This window comes from Pipistrellus hanaki (genome assembly GCF_964339955.1).
Source record: "Pipistrellus hanaki genome assembly, chromosome: 4".
NCBI lineage: Eukaryota > Metazoa > Chordata > Mammalia > Chiroptera > Vespertilionidae > Pipistrellus > Pipistrellus hanaki.
The window spans coordinates 71,384,752-71,399,467 of record NC_140506.1 but is presented as its reverse complement, the minus strand read 5'-3'; the positions used below and the strand labels follow the sequence as shown (position 1 = coordinate 71,399,467).

General features: G+C 45.7%; 2 protein-coding genes across 3 annotated transcripts; both read left to right on the top strand.

The window, feature by feature from the left end:
• The first annotated feature begins 585 nt into the window (after positions 1-585).
• Positions 586-5,222, top strand: IFT22 (intraflagellar transport 22). Its single transcript, XM_084881724.1, has 5 exons — positions 586-714; positions 3,059-3,135; positions 3,264-3,353; positions 3,633-3,835; positions 4,723-5,222. The coding sequence occupies exons 1-5, from the start codon at positions 676-678 to the stop codon at positions 4,869-4,871; spliced, it is 558 nt and encodes a 185-aa protein (XP_084737850.1). The 5' UTR covers positions 586-675; the 3' UTR covers positions 4,872-5,222.
• Positions 5,223-9,548: 4,326 nt separating this feature from the next.
• On the top strand, positions 9,549-13,983 carry LOC311621560 (WD repeat domain phosphoinositide-interacting protein 4-like). Of its 2 annotated transcripts, none has more exons than XM_084881722.1 (2): positions 9,549-9,637; positions 11,469-13,983. In XM_084881722.1, exon 2 carries the CDS (start codon positions 11,802-11,804, stop codon positions 12,882-12,884), a length of 1,083 nt encoding a protein of 360 aa, XP_084737848.1. In that variant the 5' UTR covers positions 9,549-9,637; positions 11,469-11,801; the 3' UTR covers positions 12,885-13,983. The 2 variants fall into 2 exon arrangements, with proteins under 2 accessions (XP_084737848.1, XP_084737849.1); XM_084881723.1 differs by lacking the exon at positions 9,549-9,637 and adding an exon at positions 9,640-10,296.
• The last annotated feature ends 733 nt before the right edge of the window (positions 13,984-14,716 follow it).

The window sequence follows — 14,716 nt, the reverse complement described above, 5'->3', positions numbered from 1 at the left end:
GGCACTCTTGGCACATGGATGCTTAATTTCATGGCCTCACCCGAAATTCTGAACTGGGTCTGTCACTTAAGACAGACCTAGTGACTAGATTTAGGAGCAGTGCGTCCAGACACCTGCACTGACAATGAACACGCCAGGACGTTATCCTTATGGTTCCCTCCAGAATCCAGATCACCCAAATGAGGGTGAGTGATGAGTCCCTTTACAGAAACCAGAACCTCTTTTCCTTGACCTCTTCCAGGCTGTGCCAGGGTCTCATAAATCCGCTCTCAGTGCAGCCAGTTTCCTGCCGGAGTGATCCGGGCGTCAGAGGGCTGGTTCCTACCCAGCGCCGCCCCGCTGGAATGGCCAGAGTCACAGCGAGAAATACCAGATCGAGGCTCCGCAAAACGCACCCTCCCTACAAAGACGGAGGCCAGACTCGTGAGCTCTACGTTCTCCCCGCTCAAAAGAGAGTCTGGAATCCGGGTTTTTGTCTCCCTCTTTCCCTCTCCCGGTGCCTCCGCTGCCGCAACCCGCCCACTCCCGTCGGCCCCTGCGGGCCGCTCCCCGTCTCCATGGAGACGAAGGCAGCCAATCAGCGCGGCGACTTCCGCTCCGTTCTGACAACAGTGCGGTCGCGGTCTCAGACATCGCTGGAGTGGGCTCGGGTGGGCCTGCTGTCGGCAGGCCGGGATGCTGAAGGCCAAGATCCTTTTCGTGGGGCCCTGCGAGGTGAGGCCGGGGCCGGAGGCAGCTTCGGGGGCGGCGAGCGGAGGCGGGGGGGCGCCGGGAGCGGGGGCCCCCAAGAATGGGAACCCGGTCCCACCGCGCCCACCCTGGTGTGCGCCGCTGGCCTCACCGGAAACTCTGCGTCTCCAGACGCTGACCCTGTGTCACTGAGGCCTGAAGGCCCAAGCTCAGTGAGGGGCGTTATGGGACCAGAACCTAGGTCCCACTTTGCATTCCAGGCTGTCCCTAATGAATATGACTGTGGGACGAGATAAAACTAGGTGGAGAGATTGGACTATGACATGGTTTTGGAACAATTAGCTATTAATATATGCTTGGTGGTGATAGTGGGGATTAAATCTATGTGTGTACTTCACACTTTACACAAAAAGTAAAATTCAAATGGACTAAAGCTTAACGTGGGGGGGGGGGGAAACAAACCAATGTGGGAATATAAATAAATGGGAATTTTATTGATGCTGTTGGCCCAGGGACAACACTTGGAAAACACTGTTGTAGATGAATAGATACGTTTTAAATCTTCAGATAGGGAAAGTCTTCTTAAGTACATTCTGTACAACAGACATTCTGTACTTAAGTATTTGCAAAATAAATCCAAAAAAAAAAAGAATTAATAGGTAGTTCACAAGGAAAGTAAATAACAGTAAGAGAGAGAGAGAGAGAGAGAGAGAGAGAGAGAGAGAAAACTCAATAGAAATCTGAGCAAAAGCTCTGTACACAAGAAATACAACTGACTAGAGAGAGAGAGAGAGAAAGAAAACTCAATAGAAATCTGAGCAAAAGCTCTGTACACAAGAAATACAACTGACTAATAAGTGTGAGAAGATGCCCAACTTCACAGTCACAGGAACACAATTTAAAACAAAAAGAAGACATTCATTTACCAGTCAGATTGGATGAGAAAAGTTTAGAAGATGGATAGCACCCAGGGTTCAGATGCTTGCAGGAATATGAATGCTCTAGGATTCTGTTGATGGAGCAATAAATTGATAAAACAGCTTTTTTGATGATAAAATTATTAAAATTTAAAATGTGCCTTTTAGAGCTGCATTTACATTTCTCAGATTCTACAGTAGCTGAATACTTGTCCATGTTCCCCATGGGTCATGTTCAGTATTGAAAAGCTGGAAACATCCTAGGCGCCACCAGTAAGAGAATGTCTAAATAAACTAAAGCACATTCTTACTCTGGAAGTCTGCAGCAGTTAAACTAAACAAGGCAAGTCTGTGTGTCCTGATGTGGAGAACTCTCCAGGACATAAATTATTAAGTGAAATCGACAAGTAACAATGATATGCAGAGATTTATGAAAAGCAAAACAAGCACAGTTATATTTTAATGGAAATTCTCAAATTTATAAAAGGGAGAAAGAACTATGAACTCCTAGTACCCATCACCCAGCTTCAACAACTGAATATATTTCTGCATATACATTTCTCTTTCCCTTCAAACATCGATATGAGAGAGAAACATCAACTGATTGCCTCCCAGATGCACCCTGACCAGGGATCAAGCCACAATCTCGGTTTGTGCCCTAACCAGGAATCAAACCTACCATCTTCTGGTGTTCAGAACGATGCTTCAACCAACTGAGCCACACTTCCCAGGGCTCATCTTTTTCTAATTTATTCAACAGCTCCTGATACAAGGTAGACACTGAAAAACACCTTATGGGCCTAACAGGCAATTTCTTCATTTTCCCGTAAGAACCCATCCCCATAAACTCATGAAATGCAAGAATGGAATAAAACAGTATTTCTAAGTTAACATATAACTTAATGTACCTTTAAATATGTATATAGCTACACTGATATATAAAACATCATAAAAGTATATTTGTATATTTTTAAATAAAAATGTATTATCTAGAACTAGAAACAGTCCTACCTGGGAGGGTGGCATGGCCAGCCAGGCCCAGCTCTGCCTTGGAACTTCTCAGTGACCTTGAGGGACTCTCTTCCCCTTTCTTGGCCCTTGTGGCTCCATAATGAGCGCTGACAGACTGTGGTTTTTCTTGAAGATGTGGGGAGGGGCAAGTGAGGAGAAGTTCACATTAATGATTTTGCTTCTGTGTTTAAATAAGTTCACTGAGAACCAGCTGGGGACATCCATGTGGGTAAAGCCACCCAGTGGCAGAGCCCCGGGTCCCAGAGCACTGTGCCCACCACGCACAGCAAGTTAGTGAGAGCCCTCTACCCTGGCGGTCCCAGAGTGGCTGTGGCCTACACGCCATCTCACCTGGTTCCAAGCCAGCTAATGGAGGGCTCATTTATAGTTTGCTTTCCTGATCTTCAGAAAAGATTTTTTTATCATCTTCATTTTCACAGAGTGGAAAAACCGTTTTGGCCAACTTCCTGACAGAATCTTCTGACATCACGGAATACAACCCAACTCAAGGAGTGAGGTGAGCCCTGAGGTATCTGTGTCCCAGAGAGACCCTGTCCATCACCCACTCTCTACTCGGGGTGCTGGTGGCATTCCAAAAGTATAATATTTCCTAAGTAGAGATGCTGCTGCTGTTTCTGCTTCTAGGATCCTGGAGTTTGAGAATCCACACGTCACCAGCAACAACAAAGGCACAGCGTGTGAATTTGAGCTATGGGATTGTGGCGGCGATCCAAAGTACGTCTCCTTTAAGAGGGTTCAAAAATCACCTGCCAGCCAGGCACCTTGGCCTAGCACACTTCCTAGCATGTATTAGGGGCTTGGTCAGTTGTTTGGTGACATGCATTGCTCTTAAAATTTAAGTGATTAGGTTTTAATACAATGAGAAGTCATCTATTAATTGTCAGTAGTAAGGAAGTCTTCCATCAATTATCAATAGTAAGATATTATTTTTAAAGTCCCTTCTTAGAAACCAGAACTACCTAACATTCACTGTCACCCTTTGCTGCCTTGCAGGTTCGAGTCCTGCTGGCCAGCCCTGATGAAGGACTCTCACGGCGTGGTGATCATCTTCAACGCGGACATCCCGAGCCACCTGAAGGAAATCGAGATGTGGTATTCCTGTTTTGTTCAGCAGCAGTTCTTACAGGACACTCAGTGTCTGTTAATTGCACATCACAAACCAGGTTCTGGAAGTGATAAAGGAAGCCTGTCTTTATGTAAGAAGACTGCAGTTCTCCTTTCTGCTTTTGTCTTCCGTGTATTGGGCGTCTGTATATTGCTCTGTGTGTTTGAAAGCAGCAGCTGTGTGTGTTAGTGAGCACCTGGGGCGTCGCCAACACTGGTGGTCCGTGAGGTCCGGATGGTGAGTGACAGCTGTCCTAGGTGTTTGTTTTCCTCATCAGGTAAACAAGAATGACCAGATTGGAAGATCTGCCATACCATCCAGGCCAGGATATAGACACTTTAAAAGCAGATAGAGCCCGGCTGGCATAGCTCAGTGGTTGAGCATCAGCCTATGAACCAGGAGGTCACACTTCGATTCCCGGTCAGGGCACTTGCGGGTTGTAGACTCGATCCCCAGTGTGGGGCGTGCAGGAGGCAGCCGATCAATGATTCTATCTCATCATTGATGTTTTTCAATCTCTTTCTCCCTCTCCCTTCCTCTCTGAAATCAATAAAAATACATTTTTTTTTTAAATAAATAAAAGCAGGTAGTTAACAAGCGTGGAAACACCTGGCTTTAGCCACTCACCTGTCACTTTTTCCTGGCTGGCCTTTTCTCAAGAAAAACTCCAATTTGCATGTGACACATACCATTACAGAAGTGACATTGTGACCATAGAAAATGACTGCCAGTACTCAGCAGTGTCTTCCTTTCTGGTATAGGAACAAAGAGGACCTGGCAGTGGCTTGTAGAATTGTCGTCCTGTTGTCAGTGGCAGTGTGGCGAAACCTTCTTGTGTTAAATTATGTCAAGCAATACACTTTATTTTTGGACTTGAGAAAGTTAAACAAGTTGGCTTCTGTGAGACTCAGGTCATTTGGAACAAGAAATGGCCCTCAGTAAAAGTTCCTGCCTAATTTACCTTATTTTCTTTTTAAGCACCACCCTTGAACAAGCTGAAGCTGGTGCACTCGAATCTAGAGGATGACCCTGAAGAGATCCGGATGGAATTCATAAAGTATTTAAAAAGCATAATCAACTCAGTGTCTGAGAGCAGAGACCGGGAGGAGATGTCAATTATTACCTAACTAGCCTTCCTTTGGACTCTTCCACATCCCGAGTGAGGTCAGCTTCTTTCCCCATTCAGATCTGAAATCTTACCTGGCCGCTGATACTTCCTCCCTGTGGCCCTCTAAGAAATATTCCTCACCTGCCCGAAGGTACCAGGCACCCAAGGAGTTGAATCATTCCATCTGTTCTCTGTCTTAACCTAACCCAGTATCCCCCCAGGAGCAATGCTTTGGTATTTGCTATTCCAGTGTTCGTGATGACTTTATAGAATATAGTAAGAATCCACTGTATCTCCATCTCTTGCGATTTAAAGGTTTTCGGGTTAGCTCAGTCTCTAATAAATATTTAATTTATTCAAGATATTACAATCCACTTCCTCTACGTTCTCCCTAATGTGGTATTAGAGTGTCTGGACAGTGTGTGTGCCCTTGTTGGGGTGGGGCAGCTGTTCTAAGGGCAGGTCCTTGGGTTCCCTCCCTGATCTCTGTCAAGATGTCAATGGGCACCCTACTGGCCGTCTCCAGCCAACTGTAAGACTTGGTAAGGCTTGTAGCATGGGACCCATGGAACCAGTCATCCCCAGGCTGAGTTGGCCTCATTCCCACTGGGGCTGGCCGTGCACATTTCTGAAAGCCATCTGTGTCCTCCATCCATCCCAGCTTCCTTTGTATATCTATGGCATTTCATCTCTTGGCATTGCTAACCTGTCCAATTCATTCTCCACGCTCAGCTTACTGTAAATACAAACTCAGAAAGAAAAATAAATTATTTTTATCTGATCTTTAATGATTACTCCAGAGCTCAATAGAAAAATTAACCCAACAGCTTCCATTGCTGATAATGGCCAGAGTACAACCCTGAATTGAGAAAAAAGTTTATTTTATTTTATTATTTTTTAGAATGTTTTTATTGATTTTTAGAAAGGAAGGGAGAGAGAAACATCAATATAAGAGAGTAACATCCAGCCTGCGTGGCTCAGTGGTTAAACATCAGCCTATGAACCAGGAGGTCATGGTTACATTTCCAGTCAGGGCACATGCCAGGTTGCAGGCTCAATCCCCAGTGTGGGGTATGCAGGAGGCAGCTGATCAATGATTCTCTCTCATCATTGGTGTTTCTATCTCTCTCTCTCCCTCTCCCTTCCTCTCTGAAGCCAATAAAAAAATTTTTTTAAAGAGAGAAACATCAACATCAATCGGTTGCCTCTGGCACATACCCAACAGGGAATGGAACCCATGACCTGGGCATATGCCCTGACCAGGAATTTAACCAGTGGCCTTTTGGTGCATGGGATGACATATTTCTTGGAACCAATCAAATGACCAAGTAGTATTCTGGAATTCTATCTGTAGTTAAGTCAAGCATGACTTATTCACTTACATTGCAACTTGAATGCTCATATCTCAAAATTGTTCAGGAAAGCTCCTAGAGATCGTTATACTTTCTGGGGAACACCAGAAGACATTAATATCAGCAGGGTAGGTTATGTCAGTAGGATATCTTACATCAGTAGGGTATGCTAAATTGTTATAACAAAGAGTAAAGCTTTGTAGTAACTGAGGACACGAGTTAATACAAAAACAGTATTCCTGATACCTATTGAAAAGATGATTGCGTTTGTACCTTAAGAAAATTATTCTGGCCCTAGCTGGTTTGGCTCAGTGGATAGAGCATTGGCCTGTGGACTGAAGGGTCCCAGGTTTGACTCCATTCAAGAGTGCTTGCCCAGGTTGCAGGCTCAGTGCTCAGTGTGTGTGTGTGGGGAGCGGGGGGCGCGCGCATGCAGAAGGCAGATGATCAATGAGTCTCATCATTGATGATTCTATCTCTCCCTCTCCAAAATAAAAATAAAATAAATAAGTAATTAAAAAATAAAATATTCAGCAGAACAATTTAAAAATTATTTTTTTTAAAAACAAAATACTCTGCACTGTGGCTCTACTCAATCTTGACTTCAGCCTCCCTTACTTGATTAATGAGAATTACATATTCTGGCCTTGGCTGATGCTTTCTCAACAAATGAACTCTCTCCTTGAGCAAGAAATGAATGATTTCACATTTTAAACACCAAAACCAAAGAAATTAAATAAATAAGAGGGAGGAAATTCTGCTTTTGAATGTTAAGAATAGATAACATATTTCTTATATGACTTCGTAACTGCTTTATCATTTACATTTTCTACATTTATGATACCGGCCATTCTTCCTACCTAAGTTAAAAGCCAGTGGAAATTGTGTGTATTCCAAGTATTCCCACTTCAAAGGGAAAGTTTTTAATGCTTTGATGTGTGCACACCTCATCTATCTTTCTGCTCTCTGCAGTTCATTCCTATCTAGGCTTTTTGATAGCTTTAAAAGTACGCCCCCACTCCCGTTCACAGCCACAGCGTTGGAGTCCCCAGAACGTGCAGGATCTCCTCCGGCCTCACGCAGCATGATCACCTTTGGCGTGGCTCGGGAAAGCCACGAGGAAGCAGCCTGACGGCCAGTCTGACAAAGCCAGTGCTGGGCCCCCACCCTGAGTGGCTGCCACCAGCCACCAGACTTCCAGAGGCTCTAGGCTCCTTTGAGCTCCTCTCACCACCCTCTTCCTCTATTCTAACCCCACCCCACAGACAAGGCAGGCTGCAGCAAACAGAAGCAATTGGGTTCTTTAGTATCAAAATAGCAAAACACCAAAAAGGAAGTTGACAGAGCCCTGCTCTTTACTATTTAAGCCACACGTGAGCCTTCCTAACACCCTGTAAACATGTGTCCTGCACCAAGGGAAAATAAACAACAAGCAGCCAGCAAAAAAATAAAATGAGGAGGAAGAGGAGAATGCCTCCCTTCTCTAAAGCCTCAGTATGATTCAACATTTACTGCTCTTTGGATCATAATTATAGATCATAGACATTTCAAATATTGTGTTAAAATCACTCATCTATTTTACATTTATAGTCTTACTGGAGTTTTGTAATAAGTACTTTATACAATAACTATCATTTTTAATCTTGTGTGTGACTTTACAAGGCCTAGAAAATACTAGGTGTGAGTTAACCTTATCATGTAATAAAATATTTTGTTGAGCGGAATGAAGTTCTAATTTTATCAGAGTATGAGGAACTTGGTCTCTACTTATAGAAACCTATTTCGAGTACTTTTAGAGAATACTTTGCAAATCTAACTACATTTGGAATTTATTACCCTTTTTTGGGTGCATCTGTTAAAGGCAGGTATTTGTGCCCTGAATTTTTCAAAAATAGTGACAATAGCTTTAAAGCATCAATTACATGAGATGAAGAACCATCTAGAGCAGTGATTTTTTTAATTGTTTAAATTATTACATATAGTAGTACATATATCTCCTTTTTCCCCTCATTGATCTTCCCCCAGCCTCCCCTACCCCCTGTTGCCTGCCCTCATCCCACCCCCCTCAGTGTCTTGTGTCCATTGATTGTGCTTATATGCATGCATACAAATCCTTTGGTTGATCTCTTTTCCCGCTCCCCAACACACCCCAGCCTTCCTGCTGTAATTTGATAGTCTCTTCGGTGCTTTACTTCCTCTGTATCTATCTTTTTGTTCATCAGGTTATAATGTTCTTTATTTTCCATAAATGAGTGAGATCGTGTGGTATTTTTCTGTCAATGCCTGGCTTATTTCACTTAACATAATGCTCTCCAGGTCCATTCATGCTGTAGAACAGCCATTTTCAATCTTTTTCATCTCATGAGACACATAAATTAATTACTAAAATTATGTGGCACACCAAAGTATACTTTTTGCTGATCTGACAAAAAAAAAAAAAAAAAAAAGTAGTGTAGTTTTAATTCATTCACAGTGGATGGCTATTGATGTATTGGCTGTTGTATTTTTCTTTTTTTACAATTTAAGGGAAAAGAGGTCAATGCCTCTGACTAGATAGGTAATGCATGTTTTAAAAATTCTTGCAGCACACCAGTTGAAAAAACGCTGACCTAAAGGATGGTTCTTATGTATACGAAGACAAACAGGAGACAGTAGTTAAGGTCAAATACACATGCCAACCAAGGAGTGTGAACTTGATTATGTTAGCCAATGAAGAGCCTTAAGCAGAGCAGTGACAATTACTTTGGTGGCAGAGTGGAGAACAAACTTAAGGGAACAAAACTGAGAGCAGGTTGATCAGGAAATGCAGTGTCTGAAATACAGCACGGGGTGTTGGCATGAAGAGAAAGGCACGGATTCCGTAAATGTCAGGAAGGTAAAACTTGTTAGGGTGGACAAGACGAAAGGATTTTATCCCCTTTGCTCAGCAAACCTGGCTTATCGCAGGTGCATTTTCCTGTTACTCCCTTGGCAACAGATTCTAGTAATATCCTGGTAAAGAGGTTACCCCTCGTGATTAATACAGACCTGGGCGTTATACGGACTGTGCTAGTGAAAGAATTTCACCTGTATCGTAGCAGTGACTTTGCGCTGCCGCTCAGGACAGAATGCGGGCCTGGTGCAAAGCCATAGTCAGATGTGTCAGTTACCTGCAAATAAATACTCAGGCCTAAGTGAGCACAATGGATTTAGTTTGGATATTGTGAAAACCACAAGGATTTCTTTTCTAAAGGGAAATAGAAATAAAATTGTGGTATTTAAAAAGAGAATTCCGCAATATATTTCAAAGTTCAGCTGTAAGTCTCCATAATGGTAGTACAATGTGACAGTTAATCAGTGACTACATTTCCCATAGTCCTTAAGGCAACGCCGCCTGCATTACCCAGAGGCCTGTGCGATGTTCGTGCGAACCGAGAGCGTCCGTGGAAACAAGGTAAACAGAAGGGGTTGTGCTCTTTAATGTTGCTTTACAGCCGAACTTCCCATTCTCCTTCCCTACTTCATCCCTCTTCTCTGTCTTCGCCCCTCCGTTCAAGGGCTTCAGAAGCCCAAATACCCGGGGATTTGTCTCTGTGGCAATTCCAAGTTACCTTTTTTATTTTTATTTTTGCCGCACGACCGGAAGTGTGCTGTGTCCGGAGTCTCCTGGAAATGTAGTCCGGAGCCCCCGCCCAGCTGAGTGTTTCTTTTGGGGAGGGGGGATAGAAAGAGGGGGTGCTTCCTGCGCACGGTCACCTGCTGGCCCAGGGCACAGAGCCGCGAGCCCGTGGCTAACGGCCCTCCGCAGGGGACTCCGGGGATAGCGGTTGGGCGGGGTCGGGCCCGCGCCCCGGAGGTCCGAGCCGCTACCGTTACCGCTCGCCTCCGCGGTCGGAGCGGACCGCAGCCTCCTCGCCCAGCGGGTGGTGAGATTTCCCGGCCTTTGGGGCACGCTCCGCTGCCGTTACCTGGGCTTCCGAGCACCTAGGCAGGTGGCCGGCCTCCCGGAGAGGCGGAGTGTCGTTCGTGCGCTGGCCCGCTCGGATGATGGGTCCAGGGGAGAGTTCCAGGGAATATGCTCGGCGTGGATCACAGTGATGAGAGGGGGCCCAGGTGGGTCAGAGAGGGGCCATTAGTAGAGAGCATCCAGCCCCAATCCACCTGTTACATGGCGGCACTAGGCCCAGAGAGAGGGAGGAATTGCCCAGAGAGAGTCAGACCCTGGTTGTCCGCTCACGCCTGTATTTCCAGCACAAAGCACAGTGTGGATCACAGAACAGGCGCTCGAGCATTGAAGTGTCTTTTTGTTCTAAGAACAAACAACTGAAATAGTTCAAGTTTCAAGACAAAAGTAATTTAAGGAGAAGTGGACCTGTAGACTAAGAGACTAATCAACCAAATGCAATGTGTAGACCTTATTTGAATCATGATTCTAACAACCATAAAATTGTGAATTTTTTAAAAATGAGGAAAATGTGAACATTGATGATATTAAGGATTTGTTTTAAATTTTTAGTTGGGGTAATGATATGGGTTTGCACTTTAAAAAGGAAAATCGTTTTAGGAACACATACTTGCAGACTATATGGTTTTGATGTTTTGAGATTTGCTTGAAAAATACCCGGGAGGAAGGGGTAGATGTAAGGAGATTAGTCAGCTGTCAATAATTACTGGAGGTGGAAATAGGTACGGGGAGATCACTATACTATCATACATTTTTTTTTTAAAAAAAAAGTTCAAGTGTAGCCCTGGCCAGTTTGACTCAGTGGATAGAGCCTCAGTCCTCTTACTAACGGGTCCCAGGTTCTGTTCTGGTCAAGGGCACTACCTCCCTTGCAGACTTGATCCCTGGCCCTTGCTCAGGGCACGTGCAGGAGACAATCAATAGATGTTTCTCTCTCTCTCTCTCTGCCTCTGCCTCTGCCTCTCCCTTCCACTTGTTCTTTAAAAAAATCAATGGAAAAATATCCTCAGGTGAGAACCAAAACAATATTTTTTTTTCAAGTGTAGTTTTCTTAACTCCTAGAGCTACATACTGAGTTATCTGTCAGAAAAAAAAGATACACTTTGTATACTGTGTGGGGTTTGCTTTAAAGTACTACACACACACAGAGAGTGTGATGGGGCGTGGAAGAAACAAGAATGGCAGGAAATAAGGGGCCTTGAGCTATGGAAACTGTGTGATGGATATGTGACAGTTCATTGTATTATTGTATCCTCTTTAATGGGACTCAAATTTTCTATAATCAGGATTTTAATTTTTTAATGGATTTTATGGTTTTCAGAAAGTGCCTAAACATAAAGAAGCTCATGAGAAGTTTACCTGAAACTTAATCTTCCCCTGCACAAGTGAGAGGAGTCAGTGCCTCACTGTTCTGTTTGCTCTAAGTTCTCAGAACTTAGCACGCCTTTGTAGCAGGACAATGCACGCTCATTGCAAAGCCAAGAAACACCACTAGGAGGCTGCTGCTTTAGATCGGTGGTGTCCTCGGATCTTGGCATAAGCACAAGGAACCAAGAGTTGACTTCACGAGGTCAGAAAGCTGTGCCAAGCGGCACCCAGACCGGGGCCTAGGATTGGGAGGCGGGAGCGGAGGTCAGGGAAGCAATCCTGAGTCATGACTCAGCCACCGCTTCGAGGGGTGACCAGCCTGCGTTTCAACCAAGACCAAAGCTGCTTTAGCTGTGCCATGGAGACAGGCGTCCGCATCTACAACGTGGAGCCGTTGATGGAGAAGGGACACCTGGACCACGAGCAGGTGGGCAGCGTGGGCCTGGTGGAGATGCTGAACCGCTCCAACCTGCTGGCCCTGGTGGGCGGCGGCGGCAGTCCCAAGTTCTCCGAGATGTCAGTGCTGGTCTGGGATGATGCCCGGGAGGGCAAGGACCCCAAGGATAAGCTGGTGCTGGAGTTCGCCTTCCCCAAGGCAGTGCTGGCTGTGCGCATGCGACACGACAAAATTGTGGTTGTGCTGAGGAACCGCATCTACGTTTACTCCTTCCCTGGCAGTCCCCGGAAGCTGTTTGAGTTCGACACCCGGGACAACCCGAAGGGGCTCTGCGACCTCTGCCCCAGCCTGGAGAGACAGCTGCTGGTGTTCCCAGGACACAAGCGCGGGAGTCTGCAGCTCGTGGACCTGGCGAGCGCAAAGCCAGGCACTTCGTCCGCGCCATTTACCATCAATGCCCATCAGAGCGACGTGGCCTGTGTGTCCCTGAACCAGCCGGGCACTGTGGTGGCCTCGGCCTCCCAGAAGGGCACCCTTATCCGCCTTATTGACACGCAATCCAAGGAGAAACTGGTGGAACTGCGCCGAGGCACCGACCCTGCCACCCTCTACTGCATCAGCTTCAGCCATGACTCCTCCTTCCTGTGTGCCTCCAGTGACAAGGGCACGGTCCACATCTTTGCCCTCAAGGATCCCCGCCTCAACCGCCGCTCGGCGCTCGCTCGGGTGGGCAGGGTCGGGCCTATGATTGGACAGTACGTGGACTCTCAGTGGAGCCTGGCGAGTTTCACAGTGCCCGCTGAGTCGGCCTGCATCTGCGCCTTCGGTCGCAACACTTCTAAGAATGTCAACTCTGTCATTGCCATCTGTGTAGACGGGACCTTTCACAAATATGTCTTCACTCCTGATGGGAACTGCAACAGAGAGGCTTTCGACGTGTACCTTGACATCTGTGATGATGATGACTTTTAAGGACCCCGTGGGTTGTGCTAGGGACCTGCAGTGGCAAAGCACAAAGCATTTATGGGAGTGGGCGTGCTGAAAGCCACCAGCCAGCAGGCACTCATGGGGCAGGTGCACACTTTCCCCTCCTCAGAGCAATGCCCAAACGGCTCATTTCTCCCAAGCACTGCTTGACTGTGTCCTTGAGGACTGTGTGCCCACAGGGCTGGGCCAGAGACCCAGAGGGGCAGCAGATGCCCTGGGGCTCCCAGCCTGGAGAAGAGGACTAGGTCCCCAGAGGAAGTGCCCTGATCCAACCTGTGGGGATAAAAGTTTTCTCAGAAAGAGCCAATCAATGATATGATGAATTTGAATAAAAATTAATAGTTTAAAAAAAAAGAGTTGACTTCACAAATTTGTAGGTCCCATGGACTCCTACCTCAGGGAGAACATCAGTCTCTTCCTGTTCTGTGTCCTTATTTCAGCTCCCCCCACTGAAATAAGCAACACGTTTGACAGCTTCTGGAGCCTCTGTCTCCTGTCTCTGTTGGATCTCTGGGACTCAAAACCAGGGGAGGCCAGAGGCAGGGATGACACTTACCTGGTGCCCACCAGAACAGATGGATGGGTTGTTAAAGTACTGAAATGCTTCTGGACTAGTTGTTAATCAGGTTTCTGCTGTGTCCCCTAATAGCCACCTTGGCCACCCCAGTTACTCCCCTCCTACTACCTGCCCCTCCCCCAACCCTCAGGACCTCTCTGAGGTCCAGCATCTAATGCTTCTCACTGGGTCCTATAGGAGGATCCAGGCCTCTGGATCTGCACATGAGACCAGCATCTGTTCTAATCAGTCAGTGTTCGATGTAATGGCCCCCTTGGCCTCACGCCCTTATTCACCGTCACTGCCCATGGTCATGAAGGAAAGCTGAATATCGTAGCTCAGCAAAATGAACACTGGAACCAACTGGATTTAGGTCCTGGCTCCACTGTGTACTGTGTGACCTTGGGCAAGTCCTTTAACTTCTCCGAACCTCCGTTTCCTCATCTGCGAGCATCAAAGTAATAGAGGAGAAAGCACATGAGAAGTGTAACCTACAAAGTGCTTACGTATAAAATTATTTTTAAATTATTGTTTAAGATGTGTATGAGTTCTTTATTCAACACAGGATCACACCTTCAATCCTGCTTTCTTCCCTCTGCCTGGGCCCCTTCCTTTTTACTTCTTCTGGAGTTTACCTCAAGCCTCAATCCTCTGCCACCCCCCAAGGGATACCCAGGACTTCACTCTGGAGGTCATTAGTCTTGGCACCTTGGAGCAACCTTTTTAGCTACCTTCCTTAGCAACACCCTCTCCTGTGTGGCCGGGAGAACTCAACTTACTCTTCCAGACTTCTCAGATTTCCCCTCCTGTCACACCACTACCATTTTGGTCCCCTGCTCCTTCCTCATCCACTCTCCAAGTTTGTAAAATAATAATTTGAGACATTTTCTTATAAAAGTAATACACGCTCATTATAGGAAATACAAATATGGCTAAATAGAAAATGAAAGTAGCCCAGCCGGTGTGGTTCAGTGAACCAGGAGGTCATGGTTCAATTCCTGGTCAGGGCATATGCCTGGCTTTTGGACTCGATCCACAGGGCATGCAGGAGGCAACCAATCAATGATTCTCTCTCATCATTGATGTTTCTATCTCTCTCCCCCCTCCCTTTCTCTTTGAAATCAATAAAAATATATTTTTTAAAAGAAAATAAAAGCAATTTATAATCTTACTACATGCATATTATGTATATCTTTTTTAAAAATGGAGGATCATTTATTATTTTACAACCTCATTTTTATTGCTATATCATATGCCATTA